Source organism: Homalodisca vitripennis, chromosome 4 (genome assembly GCF_021130785.1).
Source record: "Homalodisca vitripennis isolate AUS2020 chromosome 4, UT_GWSS_2.1, whole genome shotgun sequence".
Lineage (NCBI taxonomy): Eukaryota > Metazoa > Arthropoda > Insecta > Hemiptera > Cicadellidae > Homalodisca > Homalodisca vitripennis.
The window spans coordinates 157,083,615-157,104,619 of NC_060210.1; the positions used below are offsets into that span (position 1 = coordinate 157,083,615).

At 35.2% G+C, this 21,005-nt stretch overlaps 1 protein-coding gene across 3 annotated transcripts in view; it reads left to right on the forward strand.

Moving 5' to 3' along the window:
- LOC124360389 (protein sickie) overlaps window positions 1-21,005 on the forward strand; it is a 195,822-nt gene that overhangs the window by 21,773 nt on the left and 153,044 nt on the right. For all 3 annotated transcript variants that reach the window (XM_046813988.1, XM_046813989.1, XM_046813990.1), the window contains exon 3: window positions 7,473-7,525. In XM_046813988.1, coding sequence (XP_046669944.1) covers window positions 7,473-7,525 — 53 coding nt within the window. The remainder of the gene's footprint in view (window positions 1-7,472; window positions 7,526-21,005) is intronic.

A 21,005-nucleotide genomic window follows, 5' to 3' on the forward strand; every position in this document is an offset into this window, starting at 1 on the left:
GATCTTTTTACTTTTGATCATTTCGATTCACAAAGGCTTTGTGGAGAGTGTCAGCGACAGTTAGTAGTCCTGAAAACACCCATCTTCTTATCATGCTCCTAATCAATGATACTTTATACAAATGATAGTTAAATACATTATAGTCATATCGTAATCCTAATAATATTATAAATGCGAAAGTACCTTTGTTTGTTTGTTTTGCCTTCACGAGTAAATTTTTCATTGACATTCTTACGGTTCCTGGAATGTATATAGGCCTATTATTATTCCGAAAATCTGGAGTACGCCCCACTGGGCTTTAAATTAGCAAAATATCCCACATTGGTCTCTAAAGTTGTCAAATAAATATTAATTAAAAGAGCATAAAATGTAATCAACAAACTGTTCTGTGTAAACAATGTTTATCATTTTTAATTTGTTTACATGTATAGTTAGTACACACTCGAAGAAATAACAAATATTTTAACGCCATTTTAGATTTCAGTGATTAAGTAAGTACTCATATATCTTAAAAAATGCCCTAAAACACATAAGATAGTCATAATTTGACACCGAAGCAGTCAGCAAACACTATGATAGATTTAATTTCGCTGAACTGTGCTGTGCTTTTGAACTAATGCACAGCTGTAAATGTTCTAAAATATTCTAAAAATGTTCTAAATGACTTCCAGAAACAAGGAAAATCAAGTATGGATTAAAACATACTGTACTGAGAAAAAAGTAAATTACAATTGCCATAAATATAAACCTTGACTTATATTCTTGACAGTGGCAATAAGACAAACTCAACATTGGCATCAGAAATAAAATTAACTCGAACCAGCAGTGGTCATACACGTACAACGCCTACTAAATTGCGTGCAAAGTATAAGAGATAATGTAGTATAACTTTTATTTTATATTTAAATACTGTTATGAAGCCTAAATGAGTTGTCTTTTGACGAAAGAAAGCAAACTCAACATTGGCGTCTGAAATATAATTCACTCGAACCAGAATTGCTCATACAGGTGCAAAACTATAAAATTGCGTGTGAAGCCGCGGGTAACTGCTAGTGAAAGTAATATATTTAAAGTATAATTGAAATCTGCATAAGCGCCTTCGTGTGGGCTTCGAGATCAGACGATGCAATCTGCAAGACACTAAACGTGATGTTCCCATCGCATCGTTCCCCGCAGGGACTGTATGAATGACAGTCTCCAATGTAGACCTCTACTGCACGGTGAATGCTGAATCACCTATAGATATCCCTACGTTAGGTGAACTGCAAAATATTTTACAGCATCACTATTGAGCTCTCACTTCTCGCCGTCATATGATGTATGATTAAATCAAGATAAAGTGATTTAAATACGGTGTTTAAGGTACAAGAAGTTTGACTGTACCAGTTAGAGAAATAGGCAATGATTCTCTTAGTTAAAAGGTTGAACAGTATATTTTTGGTGAGATGTTTTCCTAAATCATGAAAATCACTTTTATGGACTGTGGAAATTGTAGATTACTGATGAATGTTACTACTATTCCACGGTCAACCCTACTGTTTGGCTACAGTGCAGACTGCAGAGAATTGTGTATACACATTACATGTAGCCTGTGTTGTGTTGTGTCTGGGGTAAGTGAGTCGTGACAAACGCCAAGTACGTGTCAGGTCAGATGTGCGTCACCCACTGGAGAAGCGAATAATAGCCCAGTAGTCATTTGATCTGACCTTGCGTGTCAATGGTCGAAGCCATATGACACGTCTGCAACAATCTGGTTCTGGTGACTTCAACATTGCTTGTAACAACTTCTAAATGTTTTTCTACAAGCCCCTACTTTCTTTTCACTTCTTTCTTTATTTACTGGAATTTGCACAATTTGGCGCGCACAGAGCTTGCTAAGATCCGTCCCCTATCGATGACTCACATCTATGAAATCTATCTAAAACTCGTACTTTTATAAAATTCAGTTATATTAAAAACAGTAGCAATCCCCGAATATTTATTGAAAATTCAGCCTTCGGAAATAAATGCGAATAAAGTATTTGAGCAATTTAATTTCTAAATAGTATAGTCTTGATGAATATCCTATATGTATAAAACTTATGTTATCAACTTGTGTTAACAATTCAGTCAAATCAATCTATAGATGGCTTGCACACTCTAAATTCAAAAGGGGTAGTCTCACAATGAATAGTTCTACTCCTGTATTCTTTAAAACTAAATAAAACTTAGTTTATGTAGTATATCTTTTCCATTATCATTAATATCGAGAAAATCCTAAATTCCAAGAAAGGATAGGCTACGTGTAGTGTAGGCGGTAATAGTGGCGTAATCTTGCTCCCAGCTACTCTGAAACTATGTAGTTGGAAGATTTAAAGCTGTCTAGAAGTCAACGCATTGTCTCAATTTGAACACTAGAAAAGTGTTGTTTGCTCGTGTTGCCTAACTGGGCATTAGAGTGCGTGAGAATAGACATATAGACAACAGAGTGCGTAGAAATCTGCTAAAGTAATCAGTGATTTGTAGCGCAATTAAATACAATGAAACTAAGGCTTGTAAGGAAATAAGTAGGAAAGTGAAGAAATTATAGTATGAGTGCTGTTGCCAACAATACTGACTAACATACTTAGAGGTTGATGGAACACCCTTTAGACTTGCACATCTTTGGTGGTCATATTATTTCACGTAATGAATTTTAAATTACTGGCTCGCAGAATTTTAGTGATGATTCCCACAATCAGCCTCGACCCAGAACAATAAAAACACTACGCGCCTTAAGTAGAGTGCAGTGTGACCTTAGATGAGGTTACTGCCCTCAATTTTGTACTTCTGAAAAATATCTGACGAACTTTGAAATGCTCTATAATCCAACAATTCTCTTGTACATACTTCTTAATTAGATGGTAGCCTTCCCAAAAAGAAAAAATAAATTCCAAATAATCTGTACCTCAATTTACTCGGTACGTGTTACCGGCGTAAGAGCCAGAGAGAGCGAGTGAAACAAGCTTTGGAGACATCCAAACACCAGACTAGCGCTTTTGTCCACCGTTGCATATGAAAGCGGAAAGAGTCTGCAGGCAAATCCTGTAGAAACCACGTCCATTTTGAAACCGAAGCACGTACTGTCGATGTGAATGAACAGGAATGACTGAATTACTTTACATGGTGAATAAGAATGAATGGGAGATGAATAGTAATAGGGAGTCAGACCTGACTGTAAGAAATTACTTTTGTATTGAAATAAGAACAAATTACAATATAATGTACACAATTCTGTATACTTGTAAAGTAGGAGTTTGTTTCTTTCAGCTCCCTTGATCCCATCTTGATCCTGAATTCCACGCCGAGGCAATCCCTTTTTCTAAATGTAGACAACAATAACCCCTTCTCTGGGAAATAAACACTTTTTTAAAGTGGACGAGAGAGTTGCACGTGTCCTAGTCTTCTTACTCTGTCAGTCAGTCGGGACTAGAGAGATTTTCGTTTGGCTCTATCGAAGGCAAACCACTGCTCTGGCAAAGATTGCTTTACCTTACTCAGATTTGTCTGAAAACATTAATTCGACTAAATATAAGAGTCAGTCGTCAAGAAAAAAATAATAGACTATGGTTCTCTATCTCAAATGTCACAACAGGGAGCATGGCTCTAAAACAGTATTCACAAGAAGTTAAACTAAGTCAACGATAACAGATCGTTTGGTCTAACACGAATTACCTAGGCACTTCAAACACTGTCAAATTCTACTCATAGTCAGGTATTCTGAAACCCCCGTTTGACACTCCGAGATTGGTAGACCATGACTTGGTCAATAAATGAATCCCCATGCTCATCCAAGAGGAGGAATTTCCTTGCGCCTCTCACACTACCTCGCTAATATAACAAGTACCGTGTTCGCAGTTCTATTCACATCATTCGTACAAAGCTTTGGACTCATGTGTCCTCTTATCACCTTAATATTTTTGTTTGTATGAACAATCAGAATTCGTGAAGAACGCATTCTATTCACTCTTTCACGACCCTTTACACTACTGATAACAGGTTGTTGGTTCTTGTATGTATCGTTCAATACGGCATGTGATGGGTGTAGAACTTACATAGCAATCAGGTGACGAAGAGAAGGAAATATCCGGAGGCAGATCTTGGATTCTTGTGTTGCTTATAGAACATATTTGATACCATTAAGTTTATTTAGGATTATATTAATAAGATTTTGGTTACTTAAACACCATCTTGTGTTCTCCACCAAACGTAAGTCAAATATAATCATATCTTCTTAGAACCTTCCTGGGTGAATAACCTGCATTTACTTATTCAGGGTGTGCTTTTCGCCGACGAATACGTATTTACATGATCATCACGTCATAAGGTGGAGATGAACTGAAGAGGAATTTGACGATAGGAACCGGTAGTGAAGACACTCGAATTTCCTGCGAGAATCAGGAAAAGCACCTCCAATTGTTCATGCTCTCTTCACTAAAAAGGGATAACTGGTAGAGAAAGCCTTTAGGAACGGTGTGACAGCTATTCTCTAAAAATAGACAAATTAATGATTTATGAGGCATGCGGAGTCAAATGCCAAAGCCTTCACCTTGACATTCATTTGGTGTGACACTTCGTGGTCACACGTCTTATAAAAGCCTGCAGAATGATCTGATCAAAAGCTGGGATTTTCCGAAAAGTTCTAAACTCTGAATGCCTCTTGAGGCGAAGCAAATAGGTAAAGCCTCCAGAGAGTGGGAACCGGCTCTCCCTCCTGTGACAAGTATCTCTCCGAATTCATATTCTTCATAGAGAGACAGGAAGCTTCTGAAACCAAAAGCCTTCAAAGTCTGAGAGCTAATCACTAGGAGCTTACAGAGATTTACGACATCACAGATTTGAGAGCTCCCAATGACCGAAGTTGCCACAGACATGAAGCTAAAAAACGATAGACTCGAGAGGTGCGGTGGATATAGTTACCAAATTCACCAAGCCGCTTCCCCACAGACAAACATCAAGTTAATATTCAACATACAAGCCCTCCTGGAGGCTTAACCTTGCTAGAATCTGGGTTAAATAATACGAGCTGTATATAACTGTGAGCCGACCATCACGAATCATTTTACAAACTATATCGGAATTTTAAATTCTTTTTGTGCAACAAAAATAAAATTGTGTAATAATCACTGAAAAAACGTTATTAACTATTTAAAAGCCGGCTCACAGATCTACGTTATAAAAACACAACTTTGTCATAAATTAAAATAAACTACACCATATTTTTGGACCAGTTTTGTACCCCCACTTTTTATTTTTGTACCAGTCAAATAATGGCTCGGGACAATATATAAGTTGTTAGTGATAAATTGTTGTTAGTTATTGGTACACATTTTTATTTTTGTGGTACAAAAAAGAGTACAAAATTCTGATATAGTTTTTAACATGATTCGTGATGGTCCGGCTCATGGTTCTATACAGCTAATACGTGGGTTATCCCAATAATGCTTGGTAGGTAATATGTGCCACGTGCTTTAGAAGTTATAATTTCAGAGATATACTGTACAATACAGAGGCTCTCTGGAGCAAGATGAATCAGTTCCAGGAAATAAAACGCAATTAGGGTCTTGGAATTACGACGAAATCTTCTTTGTACTAAGAGGAGCTCCACCGCGCATTTCATCTTGGCTGCAGCCGTGTAAGCAATAATGATATAAGAGCCAGAATTGTTTTAGCTGCTATGAAAATTTATAAAAAATAAGTATACGATGAGTCAATAACAGGCAGTCCAAAAGCGACAACATGAAACCAAATTTAAAATTAAAAATAACAAATTAAACACATATTCAAAGTTTTGGAAAAGAGAAATACAAAGAAAGTGAAGACATTTAGAAGATTGATGTTAATCTCAGATTATTTTATGAAAGTACCTAAAAGATCTATTCAAAAAATCAGATCAGAGGAATTAAAAAAATATCAAATAAAGAAATGAAATTGAACTATAAGGACATATCGAAAGTAATACTGTGATCCACAAATTACCATAATTCTCTGTAATTCGTATGACTTTCAAAAGTAAAATTGACCATGGATTTCAGAGTGATAGTAACACCCTGAGTTACAAATATTTAAAATACTTTCTAGTACTATGCATGATGTACTCACTTTTGACGAAATGAACGTTGATTGCAGGATTTCCCATCACGCTGGGCTAGACATTAGGCCCGTTTTCAAAATTCCAGATTGTTGTGGCTAGAGGACTACAAGCAGTCTATCCATTAACACTGCCTGTTGGATAACACTATACAACTTTAACAAAGCGGAATTCGGAAATAATGTTATTTCCGATTGTGTGGCTGCAGTATTCTTTCGAAAGGCTTTTCAATCTGAGTTGTAACAAAAATTATTTCCATAATACCTTTGATGCAACAGGAAATTGTATTCATTTGCAGATGTGCCACACTATATTAAGCTACTTAAAAACCAGTTTATAAATGAAGGTTTAAAAGGGAACTCTAGTCAGCTGCCGGCCGCGCATTGGAGACTCCACTTTTAACCTGGTGCTACAGTTTACAGCTACGGTATAAATAGGAGCCCGTTTCAAATCACTAAATTTTTCAATTCAGAAGTTTTGATTTTAGTTTCTTAATGCTACTAAATTGTCGAAAATACTATTTTCTGCTAATATTTATCGTATTTTAATCATAAACGATTAATATTAACAGATAATCGTGTTTTAAGAGTTCATTAACATTACACGATAATCTAAGTCTCTGAAGTGAAAAATTTATGGATTTGAGATGAGTTTCTATTTATAACACAGTTTTAAACTTTATCCCCATGTTGCGGAACCTCACTTGCACGCTTAGCAGCTAACCAGCGTACCCTCTTAAGATTGGAAGTCGGAATTTTACTGAATACAGATCTTCTGTTAGAAATTCTCAGTAAGGGCAATAGTTAGATTAAATTTTAGCATCAACTGAAGGCTAAATTTGTAACTTAAAGATAACGCAAGGCAAGATTTTGGGGTAGTAAAAACAATTTTTCTCGCACACTGTTGCGAAAGCAATTCTTTTATTAGTAGGCAATAAAATCCTGCAGGTTGTCTTTGACATGATTGATAAATGTTTACCTTTATGAATTTAAAATCCTATTAAAAGAGACTTTTTAGAGTTTACTATTACCGGTACTGACTTTTAATATTTCCAGGTTATTGACATTTTAGTACTCAGTGTCATACTATAAATATATAATTTTAAAAACAACAGCCGAAATGGAAATACAAAAATTGGTCCAGTAATTACTTTACACATATCAGAATATTACACCGTTGTTTAAATTTAAATCCATCATATTTGGACTGCCGGCTGAAACCGCACGACGCGACAGAGCCTTGTTTGTCTGCAGTCCTGACGATAGTCATTCCTGTGGCCAGCGTGCTGAAGAATCTTGTTACACAATCACTTGTTACAGCAGATGATAGTTTATTGTAGTGTAATTGGAATTTCTTGTTTCAGCCGGACAGAAGGCAGCGGACTTGCACCGCCGACCCAAGACTTCTTCTCAGATGGTGAGTATAATATAAAAATTATTTTTTAATAATTTAAAATTCTGTCTCTAGTTAAAATCAAAGCATTCAAATCCCTTTAACCACAGAAAACAATTTTAAAAAGTTAAGAAAGATCAATAAATTGTAACCGGGGAAGGATTAGTAGTACGAGTAATAAGTAGAAACATTGATTCTTGTTACCTTACGATTTTTCCTACTCATTTTATTTATACATGTCTGCACAACGCCTGCAGCCTTCTTGTTTCACCTAGTAATAGTCATCCCTGAAACACACTGTAGTGACTAATCCTTGCAACAATGACGCAATTACACGTATAATCTAACCATATGAACTTAGCAGGTGTAATATGACAACCGCAACTACTGCAGTTACGGTTGCTCAGGTATAGCCTACTCGTCAATCCGCCATTCCGTTTACAAGAGTAAGAACTTCCACTTCTCCTCCTTTGTCCGTATCCTCTTTTATTTATAGGGTTAGCCCTTTCTCGTTCATCCCTTCCTCGCCATATGATAGAGTTTTAAATTAAATTAAAAGGAACTGTGTTACATTTAAAACGAAAATAATCTTATAAATATAACTGAATCGCTAAATATGTTGCTAAGCGGTAATCTAGAGAAAACCAATTCAGTTAGACCAATTCAGCTAATTTTTTTGTAAAATATTCTTTGAAGTCCGAGGAAGGTTTATATGAAGAGAAAGATAGCAAAGGTTGCCTAGGATATTTTAGAATTAGGAAAAAATGTAAGTATTTATGAAGGAGGAGGAGCTCTTCTTATTGAAAATATCAATTTTCTATTATTTTGTAGAAGAAAACTCACAATTCTCCAATAATTTTTATATTTTAACACGAGGCCTTTCGACATCGAAGATGCCATCATCAGGTGTGAATCAACAATTTAAAACAAATATCAGCTGAGTAAAACTTAATACAAAAAAAGTAAGTATTTATGTTTCATAAACCAAGTTATACAGACACTAAACAGCTGTTGACACTTTCAGTTTGAAGTTCGTCAGACGCTAAAAACATTTTAAATTTTAATTTTAGAACAGTGCTTGATCAGTAATGGTACAGGTAGCAAAGAGAAATTTAATATCTAACCTTTACTCCAGATTGCGTCAGTGATGAATTTAAAACATCTATTGCATTTTAAATACCATTTAATGTTGTTATAAAACCAACCGTAATGATCAAAGATATGAATATTTTCATATACGTTACTCGAAACTGGTGGGCTTCCTTGACATTGTGAAGTGGCATTTCCACAGTGATGGGAAACAGAGAAATGAACATTAACATGTCTCAACGGTCCATTCTTTTCCAGATTACCGCCTGAGAAACAAGACTTCTATAACATAAAACTGAATGAACTTAGGATTTCTCCCTTATACCGGATGTAATTAGGATTTCTTCGTAGACCGCATTTCTCAATCCTACTTATGTATATATATTTTCTTAATCTGAGCAATAAGGCAAACTCAGTTATATCGTCTGAAAGATAATTAATTAGAACCAGAAATGCTCGTACACAATATAAAAGAGTCTGATTACTGTGATCCTCTGAAACAATGTACACCGAAATATGTACCTCATGTATGTCAACTTCATATTACATTATGTGTTTTTACTAATTAGTACGCCTATAAGGACTTCGATTTGGACAATTTCGAGAGCCGCGGGTAACAACTGTTTGCTTGTTAAAATTGAACTATGTGCATTCGTGTTATTTAATAGTAAGACTTTTTGTGTTGCATTAAATAAAAAAAACGTGGACATCAATTATAAAAAACAAAATGAGAGTTAATGACACATACATTTCTCAGAAGTGGCAGACTTTCTCATCAGGATATGCTTATCTGAAGAAAATTCCTGTTTTCTCTTATTAGTAGCAAACATGTAGATAGACAGTTCTGCGGTGTAGGTGGCTGCAGGCCAGGTCACGCCACAATGTCAGTCCAGTTACGAGAGAGACCACGTGACTGTCTACTGTCAGGAGACCAGTACCTGTCAGTTGTCAGTCAGTCGCTCGCTGGGCGCGCTGCTGTCGTTTCTCCCGCGTCCACTGCAGTATCATCCGTGGCGAGTGTGCTGTGTACAAGGAGTGCGATATAATATCATTTTTTATTCGAGAGTTGGTAAGTTGTTTTATGTGAACTATTATGTATTTCACCAGTATTATACAGCCAAAATGTTTGTTCAGAAAATCCTGAAAAATGTTAAATATTATTAATTTATTTAAATTTTTGGTTTGATTTAATATTATTTGCAGTGATTTTTGTAGTGAGCCGATAAAGATTTTTATCAATAAATAATTAGTGTTTTTATATTTCAAGTTTTTAATGTAAAAAAACTTTGTAAAGGTGAAAATGTTACATTAGTTGAAAAAGTAAAAAGTTTCAAACAGTTCGTTGGTTAAAAACGTATGAAATTAAATATTTCATGTAAGTAGTTTTCTCCAATTTACATTGTATAGTTTAACACAAGTTAACCTATGGCAATATTTCAAAGATTTGTCAGCACGAGTACGAACGTAGATATATATCCATGTTACTCGATTCATTATGCGATAAAACTTTAATTATATTTCTTTCAATAAAAAAGTCATTCTTTATTTCCGCTTCGCTATGTTTACTGGTACCTCTAAATTTGCTGAGGTTGGTACGAATTTACTTAAGAAATAAAGAACATGCAATAAATAACAGAAATAATATATGCTTTCATGTTATAATATCGGAAATCCTTATCAAATAAAAAAAAAACTATATTTGTCAATGAGTTGTTCAACGTCCATGGAAAAAACTACAACGATCTTCACATCACAAAACAAAAATATTGCTGTTTCTGCATAGATATTATAATTCCATACATGACACACACACGTTGAATGAACCTCTAAAACAATAGACAATGTGCGGATGTTCTGTACTCTATGTTTGCCGGCGTGTCCAAGGCTATCCATCTGTTTACTCTAGCCTCTGGAGCCTAGAGTTTTCACTGATCACAAAGTTTCTACTCCCGGTTTCTGAAACAGCACTATCCCAGTTATCAACTGTCAAGTGGATATTAGTTTAACAGTGGAGTATCCTGAGCTATGTTTCGAACTGTCTGTGAAAGACTTAACAATTGCGAAAATATTTATGTCAAATATATTACAATATGTGATATTGTAGAAATTTTACAATTTGATGAAAACACACGTAGGCCGCGTAAATTGTAGATTTACATTAAACAATAAGATCACAACTTTCAGAAAATAACAATGTCTCGTTATTTACATATTTCCGCGTGCAAGTAAGACTGGTGAATGCAAAGTGCCAGCTACTATTTGTCATGTAAATGCAAGAACAAAACCAGTACTGTGCCTCTTTCCACTCTTCTGTGGGCTATGTCTATAACGGCAAATCTGTTTGAAATTTGTCTTGACGAACGGCTGCCGAGCGGTACCGCATTGGCTAGCAGCAAGATAGTACAGTCTCGCTAATTGGACTATTATACATGAGCGAATAAGTTTATCATTCTGTAATTGGAGTGTAATATATAAAGACTGTGTACTGGCAATAAATATTAAAAGGTCCCTTTAGGTCTCGACTCTATGAGTCATGTTAACTATAAGATTTACTGATAGAGATTTTTTGCGCTGTTGAATCCAGACTCCACTCTTCTTCATTTTTTACTTTTCCAGTTCACCTCTTGATGGTTTAATTCTACATTTTTAAGGCTTATGCAAACAACATAGTACACTAATGCGTAATCGCAAAATACAAATTATTTGTACCATTATAATGGTAGTCCCACAAGAGTGTCAACATTTTATGTATTAACTGCACCACTTACGAAGTTCTCTTGCGTTTTATACAAGTATGTTATTGACGTTTTAAGGTAAATTAAAAGTAGGTTTATACTCAGCTATACTCGTACACCAGCTTCTACATTTCAGAGATCAAAACAGTGGTCAGTAGACTCCTGAACCTCTACCTGAAGTGTATTATGGTATTTATACATTCTCCAGCCAGTAATACTATTGAATAAAGCCAGCAGACAACTATTTCGTGAATCAACTGTTCTCTGTTGCAATAATATGAGGTGTTCTAAAACGCATTTAAATGTTTGCGACACAATTTTCTATACGGCAAAGTTTGATCCCTAACTCACACCGTGGCTGAGTTGTAACATTTATGTGTTACAACCAACACAAGTGTGTTCGTTGGTCCTTCACACGATAATTTAGAATTATTACTATACTCTAGTATATGTAAAACCATAATTTTAATGTGCGTAAATCAAAGCAGTAATAGAAAAAAAACGATATAATTTTCTGCGTTACAATTTACTGTTGATGTGAGTACCTATATATATATTAAAATTTGAATCGCTAAAATGTATCATTTCACAATTTTTATAGCCCTTGGTTATAGTTTTTCTTTTTCTGCATGTTTTCAATTGAACTAATTATTACTGTAATATACCCAAGTTCATTTTACGTTTTTACTATGTGTACGATAACAAGACCATAGTCACAGTGATAACTAACAGGAGTTCACATATCAAAATAATGTTTTGCAATATGAACTAAGTATTACTGTAATATACCCAAGTTCATTTTACGTTTTTACTATGTGTACGATTACAAGACCATAGTCACAGTGATAACTAACAGGAGTTCACATATCAAAATAATGTTTTGCAATATGAACTAAGTATTACTGTAATATACCCAAGTTCATTTTACGTTTTTACTATGTGTACGATTACAAGACCATAGTCACAGTGATAACTAACAGGAGTTCACATATCAAAATAATGTTTTGCAATATGAACTAAGTACAAACAATACGGAAATAATACTTCTTTAATGTGAATAACAACGCTGCAAAAGATTTGCCTAATTACAAGTTAAAAATGTAGTTATGAGAAGTAAAAAGAATACCCATGTAAAACCTGTATTTACATTTCATCAACTCTTTAAAGAAAGTTTGACTCAAGTGAGTAAATGACGTTCTTGATATTGGAGACAGCCAAAAATGTAATATATATACAAAACTACATTTACAGTAACGCACTAATTGCATTTACTAATATTCCATAGATTATAAAAATTGATGTAGTTCAATACTCTGCTCGGAGTGCGGTGGCCCATGAAGGAAGCGCCTCAGCAGCTCACTCTTAGTCGTAATGATCCGGCTGGCCTGACAATCAGTCCATGTATTCCCAGTGTGCACTTTTGAGTTTTATTAATTTTATTAGGCATTAAATCTTCATGAAATAAAAAAAGTTTTATTAATTTATGAAATACTACAACCAACTTTTAAATGTATACGGCTATAAAAAAATCATCATTCCATTACTTTAAGATATCGCACTTTTAACGTATTTTCCTTAATTTTTATAGAGATAACATATTCAAAATGTATTGTTTAAATACATTAAATACAATACAAATAGTTAACAGCTGTTTGATATTGTATTCGGTGATGACTCAGGGCAGGCAGTAGATGGGTTATGGCGGTCAGCTGTATTAGTGTGAGTGTAGACGCAAAGCGTCTATAATTCTATCATTGACCAACGTTCTGGACAGACTATAGAATTGTTCGAGTACCTACAGATGTACATATCGGTGTGAAGTAAAGATGGCCAAACTGAATCAAGTCGCACAACCTAATTATTGTATGATCCTCTATATCTCGCATACATTGTGTTAATTTAACTTTCTAAAAAATAAAACTGTGCCCATACAGATTATGTCGTAACCTATCTCAAAAATGGAAATAAAGAGTTTTAAAATATGCTTATTACACGTGCTACGTCACGTTTGTCACCTTGTTTCCAAGATAGCTTTTGACACAGACATTGAAGTTTAACTGACCCTGGTCCTTAATTAAATATCAAATGTAACACCATATGTCTCATATTAGCAGTTATTTAAACTTCTTCGCGGAAGAAAGATTCAATGTTCTCGCACTTGCCTTGTGTATCAGTGACGTTTATCGATTCCTCGACTACGATAGTTAATGTGTTAAAGCGATTTAATATAGTGCCTACAGACACGTGTGATCGCCCACTTCACTGTTCTAAATATTGTGTTGTACTGTATTGTGTGAATTACCAGTTCTTCCTTTTTGTTTCAAATGATTAATAAAACCATCACTGTTAATCTAAATTTGTATAAAAGTGCACTCATACTTCGTATGTATACTAAATTGTACGTTAGGTGTTTTCATACAAAAATTTCGTTCTCAACATTTCACTTCAAGAACATAAACATTAAAACTGTTACGTTAAGAGTAGTCCTACATTGTGTGTGCTAAGGAAATTCGTATTCTTTCGCATTTCTAAGGTTCCGTCTTTCTCCCACGTCCTCTTCGCCATCTTATTCAGTTGTAATGTTTGTCTGAGCCTACTAGAGGAGGACACTCGAAAAGACTCGGCTAACTCGAGGACTGAAGGCGACGAGTCTGTATCGGAATTGTATGCAAATGACAGTGGTTGTCGTAGGTGTGAGGCGCGCTGACAGTGTCGGGCCTTGGTCCGCTCCTTTGCCAGCTTAATCATTTGTAATTTTTATTTGAGCCACCAAGAGAAGGGCACGCGACAAGGCTTGGCTACCTATAAGACTGATGGCGAGGAGTCTGTCTCGGAATTGTATGCAAATGACAGTGGCTGTCGTAGGTGTGAGGCGCGCTGACAGTGTCGGAGCTTGGTCCACTACTTCGCCAGCTTAATCAGTTGTAATTTTTATTTGAGCCACCAAGAGAAGGGCACGCGACAAGGCTTGGCTACCTATAAGACTGAAGGCGAGGAGTCTGTCTCGGAATTGTATGCAAATGACAGTGGCTGTCGTAGGTGTGAGGCGCGCTGACTGTGTCGGGGCTTGGCCCACTCCTTGATGAACACGTCAGAAATATTCCGAAAGTATTTTGTGTGGCATTAGTACGTGTTTGTTCTGGTTTCAGCCACTCGAGGGAGGAATGCAGACGGAGGACGTCGCTATTTACAGAGAACTCAGGACGATAGCGGCGTGGCGCGGCGCGGTGAAGAGAGGGAGAGGGTGAGGTTAACATCTCCTCTCTGAGAGCCCTTATCTCAACAGCCTCTCGTGTCTGTTTGTTACTTGTCACTCGGTCTCTAACTGTTGACAATTGGCTCCCTGACGTGTCCGGAGGCTAATTCCGGATTGATCTCACCGACAGTTCAGCCAAAGGACGAAAAAACTTCTCGTAGGTTTTGAACCGACAACCTACCGAAGTTTTTATATTCTGTGTTGAATCTTTTACGTAAAATACACTGGTATTAACTTACAATTATTTAAATCTAGATTGAATATACAGTTAATTTAGGGAATGCATCATGGTACAATGAGGCATGGAAATCGCTATGCATAGTGTTTAGATTGTTCTATCGATATTACGAGTTTGTAACTTCTCTGCTAACTAAAAATAATACTTATTTGTGATATATTTATTTATGGTTTTTTACATGTCATTAGAGCCCTATGTTTAGTTATAATAAATATAAATTTATATATTTCGGTGTTTTATTAGCTGAGCGTTAGCGAAGTATATAACTATTTTGTCTGTCTGTCTATCCTCACGATATTTCGAGAACGAATCGACATTTTGCTCGAAGCTTCATTTTTATATACTGATCATCAAGTTCGAAATTAGTGCATGTTCCACCTTGGGTTTTGGCTGAGTGCTATCGAAGATTAACTGTCCTTAGAATATATCGGAAACGTTTGAATTGTCTATTGGAATTGCATATTTTACAACACACTAAGGGGGCTGCCATCATTCCTTTCTGGCTATGTTTCTGTACGCTGTCCGCAGATTATTTCCAGAACCAATTGAGCTATGGTTGCATCTTGCATGTAATTTTATTTCTACCTAGGAAAGATCGAGTTCGATTACTCTGCATACCCTTTAATGAGATTTGGTTGCGCGTTAACGAAATCTATCACTGAGAGTTGTTTCAAGAATGACGTTTCTTCTATGGATTTGAAATTTGGATGAAACTTCATTTCTGCGTAGTCAAGATCAAGTTCGATGATGGTACATATCCCCTCAGTGAATGTCTCTCATCTGGCCAGGATGTCGTCAAGGAGACGCTTATTGCCAATAAACAGCGGGTGGTCCAGAGGGATCCAGGCATGATAACTCGCCATTTTAAATATTTTTTGTCTTATTGTGATCAAGACTTCTTATCGGACTATTGGAAGTGCCACATACCACCAGAAAGTCGTTGAGAAAACAATTCGACTTTCATTGTACCCTCGTAATTGAAGAGCTGGGTGGAATAAGGGCATCTTTTTGCAAACTAGTATTTTAAGGAAAAAGTAATCTGAAGGTTTGTCATTAGTTGAAAATTATTAGCTATGATTACTTACTCGTACACATTAATTCATTTTTCTCGAATCATTTCATTCAGTACCATAAATTTTTAATAGTGATTACATCTATAATCATTAATATAATATGAATTAAAAATTCCCCCTTTTTACTACGAGGTAAAATTAATGATAGCCTTTTAAAATGCGGACTAAACACCTTTATTAACAATTTTCGTTTTAAATTATTAAACATAAAAGTAAAACTATTTAAGATTGATAACTACTATTAAAAATATAATAACATTAGCAAACTGAACTGAACAAGATATTTTGTTATCTTTTAAAGTCTCAAATAATTTCTTTCAAACCAATCTTGCTTAGTTGCATCTAAAAACGGGATTAACGCTTCCAAGTTGTTCACGATCATATCAGGATTATCATAGTATATTGGCTGGAATTAGAGGATGGAATGGAGGCTCAGCGCTCTTCGTTCACTTTCCAAACCATGTTCATACTTTTATCTGGCATGTTGCTGTTTACCTCTCATATCTTTTTCAGTAAAATTCTCTGAATTTTTCAGCAATCTCTTGTCCTCCATTTAATTTTTGCTGAAAAGTATGGATGCGCATAGGGGAAAATATGTAACAAATTTAGGAAAAGGTTCTTCCATTCGTCAAAAGAAGTTCACTCGAAACTTATTTTATATTTTCAGTTAGAGATAGTCACTGTTTTTCTCGTAACTGTTGAAGGTTCTAACGAATGACAGCAGATAGTAGAGAAATGCTTTATTTAAAGAAACTTTACAATACTGTTAAACATTCCAATAGCTCACAGAGCTCGCGCGGAAATGAACTTCAATGTGGTCTTGAGTATCTTTACTACCAATATCCCAGAATGGTCGAAAAACTTGCTCTGATCCAGCTTTGATACATTGTTAATTTTGATATGGATTTACATCTGTTCTTTCTATTACAAAGTTATTTTATTAATAGGACTCACCCTTGTGTTTTCTCATCTCGGTAACATTTCTCTTGCATTAAAACTTGTTAGTTCATTTATGATAACCTTTTTGTTTGCTTCTATCAAATACAGACCAGACACTTTAGTTACACTTGTACAACGATTGTCATTATCACAGCTTGTACTAATGTCAGTAGCTCATGATTTCAGTAACCATCAGTTTTAAATGCATATAAAACAAACACTCTTATTATGAATCACATCATAGTTTGGTTTAACTACATGTACTCGCATGATCCACAAACAACATAACGTCAGACGTGCGACACTTGAAAAGAGCACTTTAGTTGTTTCCGAAAAAGGCGCACAGAGCAGCTGATTTTTAAATTATTGATGTGGTTCCTCCAGTACACGATAGATAGCACCAACAATTATATATATATATATATATATATATATATATATATATATATATAAAACAACAAAGATCCGTAAAGGGATCCTTGTGACACTCATTGTGTTTGTTCAGTTCATCATAAATTCATTTGACAGATAGAAGCAGTGTCTTACTGGCTTGTCATTTATAGTTTCCTAATTTGCTTAATATCGGTGACATCCCGCGAGCGTCCCCACCAATCGCAAACTTTGTTATGCGACTTGTAGTCTGGCGTACCTACATTGTAAGTGATCGCAACAAACCAATACGGTGAATAACATTTTATTCGCCTAAAGTAAAATATAAAAGTTATACGAAATTCAAATATTTGTACTTTCATTGGAAATCAATTCTCGTTGTCAAACATCACGTGTAATTCAACATTTTTAAATTATAGTGGTTAAATCTAAAAAAAAACTAAAACATTATAGCATAGTTAAAATTAGTTGTTCAACATGCAAGGAATAAGTTGGATAATTTGTATTTTATTGTTACTGAATACTGAATGAACCATAAAGTGGTTTGTAGCGATCTGCCTACAGTAGCCACATCTTTGTTTACAGTATACTCTGACTGTTTACAACATAGCCCCTCAGTGATATGTAATAACAAATAAGGACAGAAAGCAGTTCTGTAAGATGTTAATAATGGCTCTAATGGCAAAGGAACGGCCGTTAAGAGTGTCGTAACAGTTGTGACGTCACGAATCGACACGGTGGGCGGCCACGGCGCGGCGCTGCTGTCCCAATGACTCAGTCAGCTGTTGTGTGTTGTAGCTGCGGTCAGCTGTTCTCGGAATCTGGATTATTCACCGCTCCCAACTAGTATGATAGAACGCTAAAGAACAACGTTATTTTTATTCTATTGTGTAATAGGGATTCCTCAAATCAGATCGTATATTGTGAGCATCTTATTAAAAAATGAAAATGCTAATGGTTTAATATCAACTACGGCGACGCGTTCACATGACATTAAAATTGGAAAATTCAATGCCAATGTTTAGATGATTCTATAATCCGATGGTGGCCATTGGCGTAGAGAACAGCTCCTTTATTTATTAGTAATATTAATACAATATTAAAATACAACAATACAAACAATATTGGGTCTTTTGGTGGAATTCAGTACCTACACACTTTCATTATTCAAATACTTTCATTATCAAGGTAATCGATCACGAAAAGAGCTTTCGGATTTCATCGAGATAAAAGTGAGATTCAGAGATTACTTCTTTGTTTGAAGTTTATTTTTGACGATGGAAGGATTGTGAAGGAAACGGGATTTTCTGGACATTTGCCATTGTTCAGTGAAACAAAAAATCAGGAACACTACTTTCGAGATCTGCAATCTGACTTTATCTTCAGGTAAATAACTAACCTAATACATAATTACAAGTTTGTAATTTTATAACCTAGTTAGGTTAAAATAAACAAATCATACCTGAGCGTTTGTGGCACGCCTGTCAGGAATCACAACCACCATGCTTTTGTCAACTTCACTAACTCTAAAACAGACACTTAATAAAAAACTATACACAACACTAATCATTATCAATAATTAAATAAATATAATGATTAGTGTTGTGTATAATTTTTTATTAAGTGCATGTTTTAGAGTTAGTGCAGTTGACACACAACAAGGTGGTTGTGTGTGATTCCTGACAGGCGTGTCACAACGCTCTGGTATGATTTTTTTATTTTAACCTAGTGTGTGATTATGTATTAGGTTAGTTATTTACCCGAAGAAGAGATAAAATTAAAAATTGAAACGCAGATCTTGAAACGTAGTTTTGCTGATTTTTTGTTTCACTGAACGATGGCAACACACGTGTTTACACATATTCAGTACGTTATTCGTAATAAACCACTTTGCAAAGGTGAAGAATCTGATGACGCTTATAACCTTCAGCCCTAATACAGAAAAACACACCTCTGTATAGAATTCTTAGCATGACTTCACTAAGGACCGCCTCGCGTGCTTCAGACCACTAACACGTCTTATCTCCTTCGCCAGCTCACTAACACTAACAGCCTTCAAGTGTTTCGGTATAATCTAATAAGTTATAATCTTTCCTTAACAAGCGTCCTTGCTAGTGGGTAAGTTATTGTACTCATTTAGCAACAGCTTTGTTAAGAACGCCCGCTGCCGACTTTATTATCCCATTACACGTAAACTTCACGGATTAATCGTCAAACAAAACTAAACAGATGAAGGGATTTACTTTTCCTAACAGTATAGAAATTGGGATGTGAAAGTTTGTGCTTTTAGCTTTAAATTTTTACCTATTTTTCGATGATATTGAAATTTAACAGTGTCTGTTGGTAAATAAAACAGTATTATTATTATTACTGTTGGTAAATAATAATTGTAAAATCTCTGGACAATGGATGGCATAGTACAATACTATGAGCTATCTTGTAGAAAAAGTAACAGTCTACAATTTTAATTTGTATATATATTTTTGTAAATTTCAAACTTTTATATACTTTTTGTAAAGTAAATTCTGACAATACTAGTTGTTGTTTATAGTGTGATGAAATGATTCATTATATTATCTTTGAACAGACCGTTAAAATAATGAGTACCGGTACCAATTAAAAGAAAATGCCTATCGTTGAAAACGGAATTTCATTACGATAGCCTACTAATTATTGCCGTTTCTAAGAAAGAAATCGCAATGGACTATCACAAGGTTAGGTAATTAGCCCCGTGATATGCATGTGTGTGTATGTGCACAAGCGTGTGAGATTGTATCAATGTTTGTGTTCCATCGATCCCCCACCCATTCATGCCACCCCAGTAAACAAACTGATGAGGTCGAGGGTTGCACAGGGGTGATTATGAATGAATAATTCGAACACCAAAGTTATAAATTAATTTTACAGTCAAAAACTCTCACCAATTCACTCTGAATTTCAGGTTCTATTGAATATACACAATTGTGTTAGTTAAATTAATTAAACGGAGCTGATTAATTAGTTCGTAATGAAACGTGAATTTTCATGGTGGCTGGTTGAATGTATGAAGTCAAACTCAACTCTGATTATTTTTACAAGAGTAGTCTTTTCAGTTTAAAAAGTATTGTTTATTTTACCGTGTACCATGTTCTAAATAAACTGTATTCAAACTGGGAAATTTGTATTGCATCAACTAGAGTTGTAAAAGCGCGTCATTCCATACAATTCCAAACATTTTTCAGATCTTCGATTTTGGAAAAAAGACAGGGAAAGAATTAGTCCTCCCCAGTGTGCAAGGATTCCTAAAATATCTACCCAACGCGTTTAAATTTTAACTTTATTATAATATCAAAAGAAACTCTTATAGTTTGGAATTGAATAGTTTACGTTTGCCACAATGGAAATCATCAAAATACGAGTATATTTCAATTGGGATAGATATTGTCCATTTGACACATATGGCTTATTACTCAATAACCCACACGGTTCAGAGATCATTTCTGAATCTGGTAACCGACGCGACGGGGGAAAGATTATATTATAAGAAATGGATGGTATTAAGTATGGATGTATAGCTACAAACCCAATCCTTAACAAATAATTCGATTCAACCACGTGGAATGGGTGGACGAATACCATACATATCGCAGTTTCTGCTGAAGTTTCAATTTAGTATACTTAATAAAATTCATATGAATACTCGCGTCTTGGAAAATCACAGACTTTATTACTTTTCACAGAAGTGATGTGAGGCCAAATTCACTAAAAGGATGTTTCGTCAGCATTTTCAGTCTTCACTGCCGGT